Consider the following 17,912-nt stretch of genomic DNA (forward strand, 5'->3'; position numbering starts at 1 on the left):
TCCATCAAAGTTCAACTGAATTGTTGAAGAGATTTCAATTGAAGAAAATTATGCCGCAAAAAGGGGGAAAATGTAATCTTCACTTCATGATCACTGGATCAACAAGCTGAAACTAATCATGTGCCTATAACCAGTTTGATCCCTGTATATTTTCTTTGTACACCCCGATTTATGAACATGTCATCGCTATCTGGTCATTATCCGATTCATTTTTAATCATTTCCATAAGATAACCCTCAATTAAGGTATAATCTGCACTCCCTCCCCCCCAAAAAAATGCATAACTTTGTATTGTCAACATTAAACAACATCTGGCACTTGGCTGTCCAGACCAAATCCCTTTGCAGGGTAAATGGCATGTGAACCAGACTATTACTTTACCTTCAATTGTAATCTAATTTTGCCCATCCCTGCTTATTTGGCAAACTGGACACAAGCATATACACCATCATCTCAACAAAAAGGCACAAAATCCAGTTTATTACATTCAGAGATGAAATTTGAAATAAAAATATATATAAAATGTAAAGAATTCTGGAGAATTGAAAACAAACTCTGGAAAACAAATACCCAGAAATCGAGGAGTGTGAGCAGTAGACATGAGTCTTAATTGTCCCAGAGGGCTATTGGTAACCGCAGTTTTGGAGTACGGATTGAGAAACCTGATACGTGTTCTGTGACAGTCATTGGGGAAAGACCTGAGACCACGTTGGAGTGTGCCGTCATTATACTCAAGCAGCAAGACGTGCAAGGAAGTCCTATCTTCCACATGTGGCCTGCATTTGAAGAGGGAGTCTCAGTCCAGCGCAGGGCTCTTGATTGTCAGGTGGAAGTCATTCTTTAAGCAGTGCAAATTCCGTATAAGTTATTGGCAGTACATGTAGCAGAGAAGCCACATGAGATGCAGTAGACGAAACATGGTCAGTTTTCTTGCCAGATCATGAATCCATAGGTCACACAGGCAGATTGGCAGAGCAAGGAGCTGTTCAGAATGTCTATTTAATATGCAATTCCTTCCGCCTGTCACCTGAGGGAGCTAGTACATTAAATAATGGCACTGGGTGTCGACGATCTTTTCACATTACACAGAAGAGTTTAAAAAAACAGACCCATTGTAAAATAGACAATTATACAGCACTGACCCTGGGGACCAAATATTACCTGAGGACAACAGAAACAGGAGAAACGATTGTGTAATAGCCAACACTGCATTTGAAGGTTGCACGCACATGAACAGAGTCACAAATACACATAGATGTGTGCATGTACACACTGCTTTCCAGGTGTTTCTGAAGGGCTGCACACTGTAGTCCTGACTGTGTGTAAAAAGGGCAGTATGAGTGGAGTGAAATGCTCAATGTAGGGAGGAAGGGTTGGATCAGTCGTGTGCTCCATCATCTCCTGCTTCAGAACCTTTCGTGTAAATGGGTGTTCTCTGTTCCTTCGTTTCCTCACTAACATCCTCAGTCTCTACTTGGGGGTAGACTACTACACACAGCTTTTGGCCAGCACGTGTCATTGCATCTGCGAAAGTAAACAAACAAAGCGTCAAGTTAAGCTAAGAGCGTAAAGAGGTGGATAAACCCCCAGAATGATTACAGCCCTCTTTAATGTAGAATAACCCAAATCAGTTTGAGTTGACTGTGAAGTACTAACCAACGAACTTGTTGAAGCACTGTGGCTTGTTCTGCCAGTGGACCCCCAAGAAATAGACCGGTACTCCAGTGAGCATAATGGCTAGACCGATTCCACACACCACAGGTTCAGACCATAAACTGAACACAAGCAAGAAGGCCCAGAATAGGAGGTAGATTACCGGGAAGATGAGGTTCACCTGGAAGATATTGACAGATTAACAAAAAGCATAATCACTGCAGTTATTCACTTTCATAGATCAGTAAATCCCAGTGCAGATATCTGTAGTACTTCTTAATAAATGCTTGTCTACTCCCCAAAGATTATTTCTATAGTAGAATTCTATCTGCCCTTTCATAACACTCTTTCATGGTTACCCTTCCCCATCTGGCTTCATACTCTTATGCTTTTCGTGTTGAAATGTTCATTGCCATAATTCTCTGCCATCAGTCATGCTAGCTACACTGTGCTATATGCATCCACATCTATTCATTCCACGCCTCTTACCTTGATTGGCCTTAATATGTCTGGCTTCTTCCATCTCAAGACAATCTGTCCAGCTACGGTCACGCCATAAAATAAGTAGTTGATGAAGCCAACATAATTGATCAGAGTGTACATGTCACTTGTGACCAGCATCAACAGAGTGGAAAGGCACTGTGGAGAGGGAGAGTGAGCGTTAAAATAGTGACAGGAATAGGACGAATGTCAGAAGAGGAAACATACATTAATACGAAGAAGGTGAGATTGGTGAATGTGAAGTAGATAGCATGACTGAATGGGAGGATTGTTGTTACCGTGAAGAGAAGAGCCGGGATAGGGGTGCAGCGTTTGATGTGGATCATAGCCAGCAAACTGGGAAGATGACCTTCTCGGGCACCAGCAAAGAATAACCTGTAAGGAGAGAGATTAATACTATGTGAGGTGATGCAAAATACCCCAAAGTTTTAATATTCAATTGCCAATTATTAAAGCAGACATCCAAAACAGTAATATCCCAAACCCGTGCCATACAATGCAAATCACACTATAATACACACTCACAATGAACAACTCCTCACACTGACCTGGATGAGGTAAAGAGAGAACCATTTACTCCCCCAAATGTTGAGAGAGCCACAGATATTGGCATGATCCAGGCCATCACACCTAGCAACTTCTCACCAAATGTCTGAGGGAAGAGAGAGGTGAGGATGTGAAGGGAGGAAGATGGTTCATAACAAAAACAAATACAATGAAAAGAGACAAAAGGGGGTTACAGTGGGAATGGGAGTACACTACAAAGGGGGACTACTCACTACTTACCACTGCCACAGCATTCGATGCAAGCAGCTCCTGAGGGGACATGGCTGTCACGTAGGCAATATTTGCAAAAACGTAGACAAATGTGACAAGAGGGATAGATATAAATATTGCACGAGGAAGATTCCTGCGGAAAGATGGACAGCACAGTTACCATCCAAGTACCATGCAGAGCAAAAAGCTGACATGCTGTCACATTAATCTATAATGTAAGATTCATATATTTTACTACGGTTTAGAGGGCGGGAGATGTGTTATGTGTTCCCTTCCATATTGTTACTGCACTCAATGAACACTGGAGGCGCAACGAAACTGGCCAGCGTGTTCTTATGCTATTATTATTCATTATACAGGTTGAAATTACTCAGTAACACAAAACTCATTACACTCCAAATTCATTAACCCTCAGGTTGTACAATATTATCTAGAGGTATGATGTAGGGAAATCTATTCTAATAGCCAAGATTTAAACATTTGGTTTCTATCAACTAATTGACAATTTCTATGATCCTAATATTGGTCCAGCCTACGACATCCTCCACTATACTGCTGACACGGACATAACCAAATTATTCAGCAGCTTGTAGGAGGAATAGGTCAGTCTGGTACTTAAGAACCAATTGTGTTCTGCAGCCAATGATCATCTTACTTGTAGGGATTGACCAACTCCTCTGTGACATAGTTCAGGAAGTTCCAGCCACCATATGCAAAGGATCCTTGCAGGAAAGCCAGAGCAATCAGTCCAATGTCTGGCTCTTGAAAATTCTCAAATGCATTCTTAGGTTCAAGCCAAAAGTACTCTCCTTTAAAAACAAATGTACAAAAAAACATGTGAACATTCGTTACAAAAGAAAACAGGATTGCTGGTTTTCTAATTTACAAATCCTATTTTTGAACTTTCATACCATTTGAAACAAAGAGCAGGCCGACTGGTATCATGGATACCATGTAATATGTAGCATGGTTATCATTAATGGAACCTCATAGCAGAATACAAATACTGAAGACCCACTTTCTATAGCAACATATTTGTGTTATATGACAATTAAGCGTTGTCTGCAAGATTACGCAGGTAGTGATATTTTACATGATCTATGATTTTTGGGGGAAGGTTTGGGTGCCTCACAGTACTAGCGATAATGCTAATGATGCCTATATTTACAATAGTGACAAATACAGTTGTTAAGGTGGAACTGCAACTTTATTATTCCGTGCACCCGTGAGGTCCACTATTCATTGAGGGTTTGTGTCTATTATAGATGTTTACCTTTGCATATCTGAACTATTCCCATGATGATGATCAATCCAAGTGCTAGCAGCTTCCCAGCAGTGAAAATGTCTTGCACACGCGTGGCCCATCGCACACTGGCACAGTTTACCCACGTCAGTAGCACTGTAGGAAAGAGATAGGTGATTAGATATCACATCTGTGCTGCTGCCCATTAAATATTTGTGTATTTATAATAAATTGATTATGCCAAATTGATTGCCCAATGTAATTATCCCAAGAAATGCATAAGCATCACTCGTATAAAACAAGTAACTACATGAGAACGCCAACACCCAAAATCCTTTCCTGTTAAAATATGATAAAAGGAACATGCTCCATCATCCCATTGCCAGATAAGGAGCACGTGCTTTATGAATAGAAAGAGATCGGTAAACTAGCGATAACACTTGCAGGGAGGGTGTAAGCAGAGCCGTGAGGTGTGAGAGGGTTGATAAACCATGGTCACAAATCTTACCCATCCCCACCCCAGACACAGTCATCGCTAGCTACACACATTGCTATGAGCACGCTTAAGTATTAACAGCGCTTTACGCAGCGCACGGAGAATGGGGAAAAAGCAACATGGTGCATAAAGGAAATAAACTCATCCCGCACAAATAAAGGGGTTCCTTCTAATTCCATTTCACACATGTGGCTTAGGAGACATCAGAGAACCTTGTGATGAAAGCAATGCAATGTTTAGTGCAGAGGCTGGACAAATGCTTGCATGAAGATCAGTGTTAACGATAACGAGCTGGCCCCAGCACAGCAGTGAATTGGGTTCTGGGGTCTGCCTAGTCCTTGTAAACACCATGTCTTCTCAAACAAAATATTCATCTTTGTGTAAATTACCTAAATCACCTCTCTCGCTCTTTGGTTCATTCACCAAACCAGCGAGTATTTGGACGTATGATGAAGTATTTCAACTTTATGACTTTCCTATAAAAGGCAAATTTAGGTGAATTTACCCTGCAATGACACACTGTTTAGGGCAGCTTTGGCCCTTCTTACAGGAGAAGTCACTCGGTTGGCTGTTTATGATATATCGTTATGTCATTAAATGTTTCATATACCCTTTGTTGTCATGGAGACAGGGTTGTAATGCTCTGTCACATGCATTGCCCTTAATGCATACTCTTTACACATATGCTCACACATTTCTTTCTGATATTGTGCAGTGCAGACTGCGCATACTGACAATAATATCCCTTCTCTGGCTGTGCAGATGCACACACTCCTCATTCCCTCCTAAATCAATATTTGAAGGCTATTCATCATTCGCATATACAATGTCCTAGCACAGATCAAGGCGTCCTGCCAGAGCAGAGAATTTGTTTTCAAGCTTAGAAGGAAACTAAAAAACAGATGGGAGGGAAGGGAAAGAGTCACGTGGCTACGAAAACCAGATTTAACCAGGGCTGGGAAAGAGGAAAACAGGAAAACTAAAGGCAAATCACAGTTTAAGATAATAGCGTAGGAGATAAGAGTACAAGCAAGGGATGGGGAAAGATGTACACAAAGTATAGCGCTGAGCATTGATCAGGGGACAAAGAACAGACTGACCCCCTCCCCCATAGTCCATAAGACTTTAACGCTAGTAAAACATTTACCACCAGTTCAACATGCTTAGTTCTCATGTTAAAGGTGCTGTTCCAATAAGACAACACATTAATTGTACTTTCTTGTGTTAAGAAAATAAACCTCATTTTATTCTTCTTCTAATCATAAAAACAGAAATGTTTAATATGCTTTTTCTGTGCCTGCAGCAGCAACCCATTTGTGTCATTGGTCAAGTGTGCCTAGCAAACAATAAATGCACTGATAGAATGGTTTGTAGCACAAATATACGCGAAATGCCTCATAGTAACCTTTGTGGTTTAGCCGCTACACGTCACTCTGATTATCAGTGGCCCTGAGGTCAAGGAGAGCCAGAGGAGTAAGAGATATGGTACCTCCTCCAGAACGGAGAATGAGAAGAGAGGAGACAAAGCGGGCACCCATCTGTAGACATAGACCAGCTAAATGCCAGATGTGTCAGCAGCTTGTCACTAAACACATTTCCTAACAAAACATTGTTATTATGTATTGATTTATATAGTGCAGTCATATTCCACAGTGCTGTACAATGGGTACAAGAAGGGAGGAGGGGAAAAAAAAACCTTTCACGGAATACTTAAGCACAGCTTCCAAGACTGGGTTGAGCTAACCTTTTTCTTTCACAGACAAACACAAGTCCCTTTAAACACACTCTAGCCTCTCTCACGCAAACACTGGATTATCCTATCATTCCCCTTCTTGCTCTGTTCTTGCTGACTCAGCCCTGAGTAATCAGACTGCCTGAATAATGACATTTCAGGTCCAGCTATGCTTGCATAATCCAGGCCCCCCCTTTCCCACTCTCTTAGCTTCTGCTTGTGAACCAGTTTGAGCAGGATCTTCTCTCCGCAGCCTGGCACGGTGTCCAAAGAGCACAGTGCAAAACAACCCTTCCCCCTATCTGCTTTGACGGGATCCAGGGACAGAACCAAGGTCCAATAAACACTTCATATTAACTGATTAAAGACCATGGCAAATTACAAGAGGGTTAGATTTCATTAACTAATGGCAGCCTAACCTAATGACTCAATGCAACCAATCTCATAATATAAGCAACATAATCTGTTCCGTTTGTACAGAGTGATTTTCTGATGTCTAACATAGTGTCAGTCCTGAGGGTTCATCACATGTCCTCATCAAACACCTTCTTCAACCTTGGTCCATACGGTCAACCATCAAATATATGAGAGGGTAAAATAGTTTTAGGAATTATTTTCTAGCAAGCCAAAGTTAAAAAGTAAATATTTCTTTGGTATTTAAAGCAGACTCTTCGGACCCATCCTGAGATGTCAGCTCTAAAAATGTTTATCACACTAAGGCGGTCAGACTTTACGCATCTGCATTTCTAACTCTGGTGGGTACTTACAGAGACAGACAGCTGCCAACAGACGAAGCCCAGACTCAGGTGCAAAGCAGGTTGGGAAGAGAGGCTGCAGGACGTAGTTTGAGAAGGTGAGAGCGATGACCGCCTGGTTTGTAGGATAAATAACCAGTACTGCAATCCACAGTCGGAGGAACCTACAACAAAAACAGCAGTCTTTAAAGTGGGTCAAAACTTCCCAGTGACTATAATTTGGTCAGTTACAGCTACCAACCACAATAAAGTCTCAACTCTTTGGTTGAGACCACAATAAGGGCATAATGAATGTCATACTCACCCTGCAAGTCCACCAAATATGTCCTTGACATACGAGTAATCTCCACCGGATTTTGGAATGGTGACCCCAAGCTCAGCATAACAAAGAGCCCCAACAGCAGTGATTATTCCTGTGACAATCCACACGACGAGCGCCATTCCAACGGAACCAGCATTTTCCAACACTCCTTTAGGAGACACGAATATACCAGATCCAATAATGTTACCTGGGAGAAAAAGAAAAGGTTATATAATTAAACCAGTTTGTTTGGTGAAGTTACACGCTTGAGAAGTTGATTGGGGTTCACCCTCCATGAAATAACTAAGTTGGCTATTTATAATTGTATTTTTCCTGCCAAGTCCCACTTCAATGAATAACCCTTGGTCATCCTGTGTGCAAACAGACTCCAGGGATGTCACTCATGACAGTGAAAATAAAAAAAACTAGGATTCATGGTGGTTTCAGCTCATGGTTCCCAAGAAAATTAAGCTGTTTTGTCATGGCCTATCTTTCATATAGTGGTTACATAAGGTACTGCTTTGATCAATTACTAATTCTGGTGTAAGGCGGAAAAGAGTTAACAATCTGCCGCGTTTTCAAATGAAACATGTTTTTATTCAATATTTTAAATATTACATATAGCTTGTAGGTTAGCATGAATTCTCTCAAACTCACTTAGCTTGCTTCTTCAGGCACATTGAAGCAAAAACTAATGATCCCCCACATTGCGCTCTAGAGAACAGTATGAATCCTATTAAGAGTTGAGCACTTTATAACACCTAAACCCAGACCGAGTCTTGTGATAAGAATTTACTGCCTCACAGCTCTAGCCATCATGAGACTGAACCTTTCAACTAGAGCACAGGACTGCAAGTCCCAGTTTGAACCTATACCAAGTAGACTGTACGGTCCACACCTTAGGTGGTCTGCACAAATATCTATAAAATGTAAAAAACAGGATTCCGCTAATTTATTTACGTCTTCTTCCTGCACAATCGCGGGGTAGGACAGAAGGAAAAATGGTACTAATGTGAGAGTAGGAAGAGAGCTCTTACTCGCTCTGCTGGAGGAAGGAGACAAAATCCTGCTTCTCAACAGGAAAGGAAGGAAACAATGTCTTACTCTAACTGTGAAGGAAGGAATGCAAAATATGGTTTCTCAGATGGCAAAAAAAAGGCTAAATCCTGTTCCTCCTGCTGAAGGAGAAAGGTAAATGAAGATTTGAGAGGGGAGCAAAGTACCAAGGTCTCCAGCTCACACGGTCAACAAGACCATTGCAAGGGCTTATTCACTTAAGTGGGAGTTTGCAGATACATTGACATGAGTTGTGGTTCCCACTCAGTAGTGTACTTATACATCAATATATTTTTTTTTCTCGTGTCTTCCCCAGCAGCACCATACAGTATTTGTTAATCATATATTTGTGCAAATGAGCCGGGTCATGAGCAACATACGGCTGTTACGGTGATGTGGGTAATACGGCAAAGCAGGGGAGAGGGCTCAGATTCTGCACTTACAGGGAGGGTTCAGTAAGGCTCTCAGAGTAGGTTTTCACAGATAAGGCTTTCCTACTGTTGTCATGGGGGATGGGGATGATAATGTACATTCAGAAAGATGACGGTGAGCAGCCATGTCCAATTCCTTTTTACAGGCATTTTCTTTTATTAAAGAAATACAATGTGGTGGATTATCTTGGCCAGATATCATGAACTCTGAGGGGGGAAAATAGTAATAACAGGCTGCCTTATCTACATGTCGGAGGCGACTCTTATAATGCCAGAACAACACTAACATTCAGACTCTGACATCTCCAGCAGGTTTGACGCCAGTGTCCGCAACCAATATCGGCTTTCCGCTTTCCTCCCACTCACAATAAGTAATGTGCGCTCTTTGAGGTCAGTGATATGTAAAAGGACTATAGTGTGGTGGTGATGATCTTCCTAGCATTCAAGGAGTTAAAAAGCATTAATTACAAAGGGTGACTTTGCCCTAGGTATAAGGCTGTTGCCCTCTGGATATGCCTGACTTAGCACTTTGCCAACCTTTGTCCTCTATATCTTGTGCCTGGATACCATTACCTGTGAAAACCTTATCATGGTTTGAGATCGAAACTTTTTATTAGAGTCTAGTGAAGAGCTGTTATTGCATTATTGTTAAGCAGAGAGACAGAGGGAATTTTACTGGAATTTGCAGGGAAATGTATCCATGTTCACAATCTATATCCCCCCCCATTTGTATATGTTGGGAGTCACAGGGACATTCAATATGAAACAAGATCTCACAGCATCCTTTCTCTGTATCACTTAACGATCCGCATGCAGCAGTACCACGTCGCCAGCATCACTGCCCTATCTTTCTATAAATAGCAGGCACACGTCACAGCTCTCATCCATTATTCACAGCAAGAAAAGGGGGGGGGCTGAGAAAAAATAAAGTTGGTTGGAGGGGGGGGGATATAGAAAAGGGGAAAAAAATAGAATAACAGGAGTTATTCTGTTCCCTGTGATGTTCTGCTGGTTTGTTTTTTCTGCACAAGAATTTACCATTTAAGATTTCAGGCTACTTGTGCTCATTTCCCAGTGGAGATGGGAGTGCATCATGCAAAGCACCTACCTGCAGTAAAACTAACATGGCTAGGCAATTGCTGCTATACAAGGAAGTGTAAAAATCAGGTAGTACTTACTAAACTGTGCCTACATGTACATTACACTTACATTAGATGTTAAAGACCACCCGTGCAAAATAAATAAGGCAGCTCAACTGCACTGGTTCAGGATAGAATACACCGCATGACTGTATTAGACAATTAATATATCGCTCAATTATAAAACAATGTCAGTGATAATCTGAATGCAAATGTATAAGTAGGCATTTAACAAAGCTGGTCCATCACGCTACTAATGTGTCTCATACCTAGCTGTGTATCTATTATTTTTAATCCATTTAAAAATATCCATTTCATCATATTCTGTAGTGCTGTATCCATTTCATCATGTTCTGTAGTGCTGTACAATGAGTAAAGAGGACATAACCGACAGTCAATCGCTTAACAATTTAACAAAAGTTAAGGAGAGCTCTGGTCAGTTTATAAACTACATGTTACTCAGCCCTTCGTCTGGGAATGGACATTCTGTTGATTGGAAGGTGATAGTGATGTGGTACATCTTAGCACACTGCGATATGGTTCTAGCTGTATATATTATTTATTATATATTTAAAATGGTACACATATAAGTGTTTGTACATGTCTTACTGCACCCTCAGCACATTTCCCTCTAATCGCTTTACTTGGTGAATGAAGGTTCACTGACATCACAGAATGGCCTTTGTACACCACATCACCGCCGTCCCTCATCAACTTTGTGCTGTTCACGTGGTAACCGTGCTGACAGAACCATTGTAGGGAGCACACTCAGCATTTTGGCTTTTGCACTTTCCTAATATGTGTGGTCACATGACCTCAAACACACGTTTCTTTCTTTCCCCTCACCCTGGTCCCTGCAGTATCTGTCCCACCACTGCTTTCCTTCTGTAACAACTGATATAAAGACCACAAAAACCTCTAAGATAGAGTTGCATTCTTCTTCTGAGGTAGGTCGTATATAATGTAGCAATGGGTGGTTTCGGAATTTGTCATGAAACCATAGCAAGCATGTTTCACGGAATATTATATTCAGGTCTTTCAGGTCTGCAACCTGCCCACATTCCATTTACCGCCATGTTTACTTTGAGTCCTGTTCGCTATCGCTGGGCGAGGGTACTTTGCACTTAGCAGAACATCACAGACCGTACTCACACTCTCTACACCATGCTTTCCAGTCACCACCAAGCATGTACATTGTACCAGCAGCTACACACTTTACTACAGTACCTCACGCTCTACTAACTACCATACTGCAGAAGTGAAGGGCAGCCGGATAATACTGTAACAAGCCCAAAGGATCAATATTATAGTATGTTCCGTATATCAAGGTGAATACACTGTTAAGACTACACGGCAAATCATTTTATGCACACTTTTGGAAGCATTTTAAATCCCCTTCATATGCAGTAGAATTAGTATTGCGACCGCCTGCTCTAATCTTACGTTGGATACAGCCGGATTAGAATTCCTTGCACGGCCAGTAACTGTAATCTGGGGGAGGGGTGGATCAGAGGCATGCATGTCCATGCTTTATATTATTATACACGCACTCAGCCTGATACATTCAAACACATGGACCTGAATATTTAGGCATTATACTACACACACAATATATGAACAGACAGCTCTTACAGGAGCACACATATAACACAAGTCACACAGGCAACGTACTATCTCACAGTAACATTCTAAAAAGGCAACATCGCTTCCAGCAATACAGGAACTATACACAAATATCACACTGCCTTACGTACCACCCTGGTAACATTTCACCTGTTACAATTCAACATACAACGACATATCAACCTGAAAACATTTGACATAGTGACACAATCCCACATACACATTAACATTTCACATGCTAACATACAGTCCACACAATAGAGGCAACCCATTCAGCACTGGTAATATTTCTTTGCTGCCTGTCCGAGAAACAGAATACAACAGATATGATGTGTACGCACCATTAAAAGACTAATGAGTCACAGCCAAAGGAGCCATGGAAACATTTCACACACACTTAAACATACAGCTCTATTTCTCCCATTCAACAACACACGCACTAAAATAACACCCTCCCTTCAGATTTCAACACAAACACCAGGGCTGAACAAACCCCTGGAGCCAGGTAACCATGGCTCCTTATATTTTACTGCCGGTTGCCAAACAATTATGCTGTTTCATATTGATCTTTGATGGGCTCCTCAGTATACCAAGTTGGCACCTAGTAGTGGCTGCCTGTAGTTAATTGCATCCCATTAATACCCCAAAGCACCAGTGGTAGAAGTAGCATAGACATAAATAACATGGGCCACAAAGAGAATGAAATAATATGAAATAATATTTGTATAAAATTAACTTTAAAAAAAAAAAAAAAAAAAAATCAAACTATAGGAGACGAAAAGCTACTTTTTTTTAAAGGAAATAGGGAGCAGCAGTTGGGGGAAGGGAGTCTGGCAGTAACAATCTGTAGCTAAGACTGATAGTTTAGTGGAACTGCATAGAAACTATGGCACAATCCATGACTAATGACTACATATCTGAATTATAAGAAGAGGGCAAATTAAAATCTATGTAACTATAAAATGTAAAGATCTGAGCCACGGGGGTATCCTTTGTTTTGTGCATCATGTAACATCACTGAGCTTCAAACAAGGCTATGCCTCCTGATAAGCCAGACCCCGGAGGAAAGATGTTGAACAAACGAAACATGGCATGGTATGAAAGGTAGATTTCCGCTTAGGTTGAGGTTAATATCAATGTAGTGGTATAAATGGTGTATTACATTCCTGGTATGTGTGGCAACATGCTGCAACAAGAGCAGATCCTTAATGGAACATACTATGAAGGTGAGAGCTTAGTTAATTTTGCGTAACGCCTGTGCTATTTATTAAGGGACATGTGAGGGATGGCATTCAGCACATTAAACATAAAAAAACTTCAAAAACTGAATATAAAAAATGACAGTGCTCAAGAGTCTTACCCACAATAATCCCACAGGCGCTGACCAACCCAATCTCCTTCTTCAGACCAACTCCTCCTCCAGAACTGGATCCAGAGCCAGGATCCTGCCCCTGTTCTTCTGGGATTTTCTCAGCACTGCTTCGCAGACGTGCACCTTCTGCCATCTTGGTAGTCAATGGAAATCAAAAAACTAAAAACGTATCTGCCACACCTGTACAAGGAGGGGAAAAAAAATACAAAATCATTATAAGTTTACCAAGTACCTAACAAATGTTACTGAGCCAGGAAAATGGTGTTAAAAACTATACCCGAGGGTATATGATCACAAGAAGAAACCTAGAGTTCCTTGTCTACATCCCTCTTCTTTCATTTGTAACCGGCAGACTCCGGCACTTTAGTAAACTGCTGACATACTGGTACAGGAACTTCCAGGAACTTGAATACAAGGTGTCAGTGTAGGGACATCACAAGTAATTTAGCAAAATACCTCCCCCACTATAATTATTGCAACTGGCTCACTGACTGTGGCGATAGGGCATGTTAGAAAAAGGGGTGACATGGTGGGAGCTTGAACATATAATGTCCATATATTGGGGTGGTACATCTTAACACAGAAGTGTATACGATTGTGTTGTTACAACAGAGCTAATCCTCTTTTTGTCACCGGTTAACAAAGACAATGACACAGATTCTCAGGCAACGTCTAGTCTGGTCATCATGCCAACTCCTTTGCCTTAAATGGCCACAGAAATTAAATGATGCCCTATTTATGCAAACGCCTAAGAAAGAACGTCTGCAACCGCATTAGAGGGTTGTGGTCCATTTTTTTCATAGCCACTGGATGACTGAAGAAATGAATCGTAGAACACCCAGTGGGGGCTACATATAAAGCCTAATGCAAGTGTTAAGGGACAAAGCTGTCATAGCATCTTTTAACCCTTTCCATATGCAGTGCATATAGATCAAAAACATATGGTTAAAATATGACTAGGTGATAACACAATTTATAGCAAAACACAACAAATACATTCATTCTATAACATGACCGGAGATAACTCTGCTACAGGGCGCAGGAAACAAACAAAAAAACAAACATACATTCAGTATGAGGGTTAAGAAACAAAGTTTGCAAAATCCCTTGTGTAGCACAGAATAATAATAAATAAAACAACGAGGTGGTTCAAATTAATAGTAAATCACGGATAGCAGAGAGTTTAACAAAACAGCTGTATTACAAGCTGTGGGTCTGTAATGATGGATGGATGGATGGATGGATAAATAAGAGTTATTTACGTGACATATATTTGTCAGCACAGCGTGGTATACGCTTATGTGTGACGGATGTATGCCGGCCGGTACTCACCCGTTGTTGGGTTCGATGGTTTCTGTTAGGGCTGTCTCCTGTGCATGCCCTGTGCGGCGGGAGCGTTCTATGCCGGGTGTATCCGCCCGACTGTGTGTCCCAGATGAGAAGCTGTCATGACCGGCACATAGGAGCGTTACCGGTGCTGCGAGACGTCCCCGAGTCTCCGTACACCTGCGCCGGTCTCTCTGTAAACACACTCCTCCCCTCCTCCGTGCTCAGCACTGTCTCAGCAATTCGCTGGCAGCCCTTTTATTGCCTTGGCAGACTCCGCCCCCGGGAGTCAGGATTTTGACATCTCCCTGTAAACACCCAGATGTTGGGACACATCCATGTCCTGCTTCCTTGTGCAGATGTTTTGGGAATCTTTGCATTTCCTCCTCTTCTCCCTTCGTATGGAAATCTAAGGAAAGCACCTGGCCCCACCTTGCCCTAAGCTATATGTATTTCAGGGCTCTGAGAAATACCCACAAACAGTAAAAACAACCATACAATCTTCTAACACTCTGATTTGGAATGATTTCAGAAGAAAGACAGGATCATAAAGAGCCTTCAGAGGTACCAGTGTTATACCAACAATTTCTTACCCTTATATATTATTATTTTTATTTATTAGTTTATATACCATCAGCATATGAGGCAGCTGATCATCTGCAATTGTAAAATCCCCCCTTTTTACCGTTCAATGACCTCCAATAGCTCTGGGTCTGACCCCACCATCACGGAAGAATGCTGTGCTGTCATTAAAACAAAAGCTACCCTCCTTATGGAGGTTTGTAAATCACACTGGGTTCACAAAAATAACTCAAAATGGAACAAAACATTATGAAACAATGGGAGGAACCGCTCTCCAGGAGCCCCTAAATCTCTGGGAGACTGTGAACGTTTAGGGGTCAAACCTTTCCTGAAAATACATTTGTGGGTTTGATATTGTTCCGCCTTTTGTTTGTCTCTCTTGGTCTGGGCCTGTTGTTTGCTTTTTTAATATTGATTATGAATCCTTTCTGGCATTTCCACCATAACATGTATATTTTCCTTGGCCCATTAATAGGCATCTCACATCACAGACAATAAAGCTTTCTGCAGAAACCACACAGAGTCCAGGATTTGATCTTTCTCTTACAATCGAGAGAACATGACGTGTTTCTTTCTCCTAGCGTTTCCGACGCACACTAGAACCATAAGCTCTAACAATGTTAGTGGGTTGTGTGCACGATACACAGGACACACTCAACATGAAACACACAACGCTGTTTATTTCCACAAGGCAAGTCCCACCATACAACGTAAACTATTCTTGCCTGCTGAAAAAATTACATAATATAGAAGCCAGCAAAGAACAATTACAGAAAAGGAAAATAAAGGCATAAGTGTGACTATTAAATAATCCCAGGGCTGTGACATTCATCAGCTCTTTGTCAAGCAAATACATTAGCAGTGTGTGTGTGTGTGTGTGTGTGTGTGTGTGTGTATGGAAGAGAATGATTCTCCCCATTGGTCCCTTGGCTAATTCACAAACATTCGCATTTGTGGTGGAGTGTGTTTTGTCAGTGGAGGATGGGTGAGCAGTAACAAAACAATGGTGGCTCGGCTTGTAAAAACTCGATTTGCCATGAAAAGAAAGATACAGGAAGGGAAGGAATCTGAGACAGCAATACATTAAGAGAATGGTGGAAGCTTGAACTCATCGATGGCGAGATCACGCTAACACCAAAACAAAATCTCTGCAGCATCTGCTTTTCCGTTATTACACATTAACTATCACACAGATTTGAGAAAATCCACCATACCTGGTAGGGTTTCTTCACAAAAATAAGGGAACATAGAGGCACATAATGTCCCTTACCTTACAGTTGTTACATTAATGATATCATTTAATTCCTTGGCGCATGGGTTCCGCGGTCACCTACTTACCAGGTATCTTCTTAATCCATCAAAACATGCATTATACACGTTGTCAGGGAATATAAAGGTTAACTTGCCTTATTGACTTCATGTTGGGATGTTTGTACTAAAATATATGTGACCGCTGCTGTTATGTTCCTGCAGCCCTGAGCATAATTGATATTGTCTCATTTTGAGTTTAATACCATTATTTTTTCATTGAAAAATAAAATGGGCTGGCAGACAAAAAACCTGCCTAAACATGTTTACTATCTATACGGAGAGCAGATTTTAACAAAAGTGTTCTCAGCTTTGTTATCATAAAAGTAAACATGATTGCTGCGTACCATCAACAAGGACACCTCTGATATATATAAAAGGTATAATGAGCCTGTGACCAGAGAATCTGAGATAAATACCTTGACAAATACTCAGAATACTCACATCTGATATTTCCACCATCTGCCACCATCTCTGTTGTTAAACCAAACAATGATTTGTCTCATAGAATATATTCTGGTGTCTATTTTGCATGATCCTGTAGCAATAGCACTGCGTGAGAGGAGCTTTGAAGAAAGACTACAGCCGAGGTATGGGTGGGATAGAATACGGATGTTTTGTTTGTGGTAGTATGTTTGAAAACATACTAGAATCTTTTGCAAGAAAAGTAAAGTAAGTAACCAAACAAGATGAGAAGGTCAGATGTATGTGCTAAATATTGTTGGCGATCACTTGCAAGAAAATACTGAGTTCATTAGCAAGTCGGATTTTTTTTACTAAACAAACTGAATTACTGTTCACAGCTGACAATGTCACAGATAGATGGATCCTGGTACTTTGTGGGTTCCCTGAAGGATATTTTACGTCATTAAAGGTGAAGACTCTCTTTTGCAGATGTTAACCAAATTGGAACATAGAATCTGATCGGCAGATAAGAACCATTCAGCCCATCTGGTCTACCTGTTTTCCCTGATGTAAAGACTTAGTCATTGATCATTTCTTGGTCTAGTCTTAGATTAACCATATGCCTACCCAATGCATATTTAAATTGCCTTACATGCAGTTGAGAAGTTCAACGCCGTGAAAATAATAAGCTGTAAGTCCATGGGTGGTCACCAGTAGAGTAGAGATACACAATTCCATGCACAGCCTTGCCTTCTTGTTCCTGATGTAGATCTACATTTCTTGTTACCTCTGTGGGTGATATACCTGGGGGTGATCACCAATCGACAAATGCGCTCTCATCATAAGATACAAAGCACCTTCAGATGAGTTTCTGATATCCAGCTCAGGGGTTTTACAAGCAGCAGGTTTCTTATACCATAGTATTGCATGTGTCACATGACAATTAAGTATCCCCTGAACAATTATATATGAGGCATCATTTTCTAGAATAAAAAATAACTTTCTTGAGAAAAGCTTGGGCATTTTGTGCTCCTAGTGCTGCATTTAGTGCTGCAGAATAGTGTAAATTCCAAGAGCTCCATTATAGGATTCTAAAGCATAACAAAGGTTTTCTTATGTTTCACCTTGTTGCTCAGCTGATAGCAATGTAGCATGAAGAGTACATCCATACACTTCATGAACATACGCAGTGCAATTTATGGATTGGCTAGA

At 41.1% G+C, this 17,912-nt stretch overlaps 1 protein-coding gene across 1 annotated transcript; it reads right to left on the bottom strand.

Moving 5' to 3' along the window:
* Positions 1–453: 453 nt before the first annotated feature.
* SLC7A8 (solute carrier family 7 member 8) lies at positions 454–14,697 on the bottom strand. The gene is made up of 12 exons (XM_053468099.1): positions 14,412–14,697; positions 13,068–13,259; positions 7,462–7,666; positions 7,170–7,321; positions 4,205–4,330; positions 3,587–3,740; positions 2,941–3,064; positions 2,703–2,806; positions 2,433–2,529; positions 2,143–2,292; positions 1,657–1,834; positions 454–1,524 (listed from the first exon to the last, which is right to left on the bottom strand). Exons 2-12 carry the CDS (start codon positions 13,210–13,212, stop codon positions 1,379–1,381), a joined length of 1,581 nt encoding a protein of 526 aa, XP_053324074.1. The 5' UTR covers positions 13,213–13,259; positions 14,412–14,697; the 3' UTR covers positions 454–1,378.
* Between the last annotated feature and the right edge of the window lie 3,215 nt (positions 14,698–17,912).

This window comes from Spea bombifrons, chromosome 1 (genome assembly GCF_027358695.1).
Source record: "Spea bombifrons isolate aSpeBom1 chromosome 1, aSpeBom1.2.pri, whole genome shotgun sequence".
Classification (NCBI taxonomy): Eukaryota; Metazoa; Chordata; class Amphibia; order Anura; family Pelobatidae; genus Spea; species Spea bombifrons.

Coding starts and splice junctions, on each gene's coding strand:
- SLC7A8 (XM_053468099.1), bottom strand. CDS start 13,212: ATGGCAGAAGGTGCACGTCTGCGAAGCAGTGCTGAGAAAATCCCAGAA. Junction 2,807..2,940: donor CATCGAATGCTGTGGCAGTG/GTAAGTAGTGAG, acceptor CTCTTCCCTCAG/ACATTTGGTGAGAAGTTGCT. Junction 2,530..2,702: donor TCTCTCTTTACCTCATCCAG/GTCAGTGTGAGG, acceptor CTCTCCTTACAG/GTTATTCTTTGCTGGTGCCC.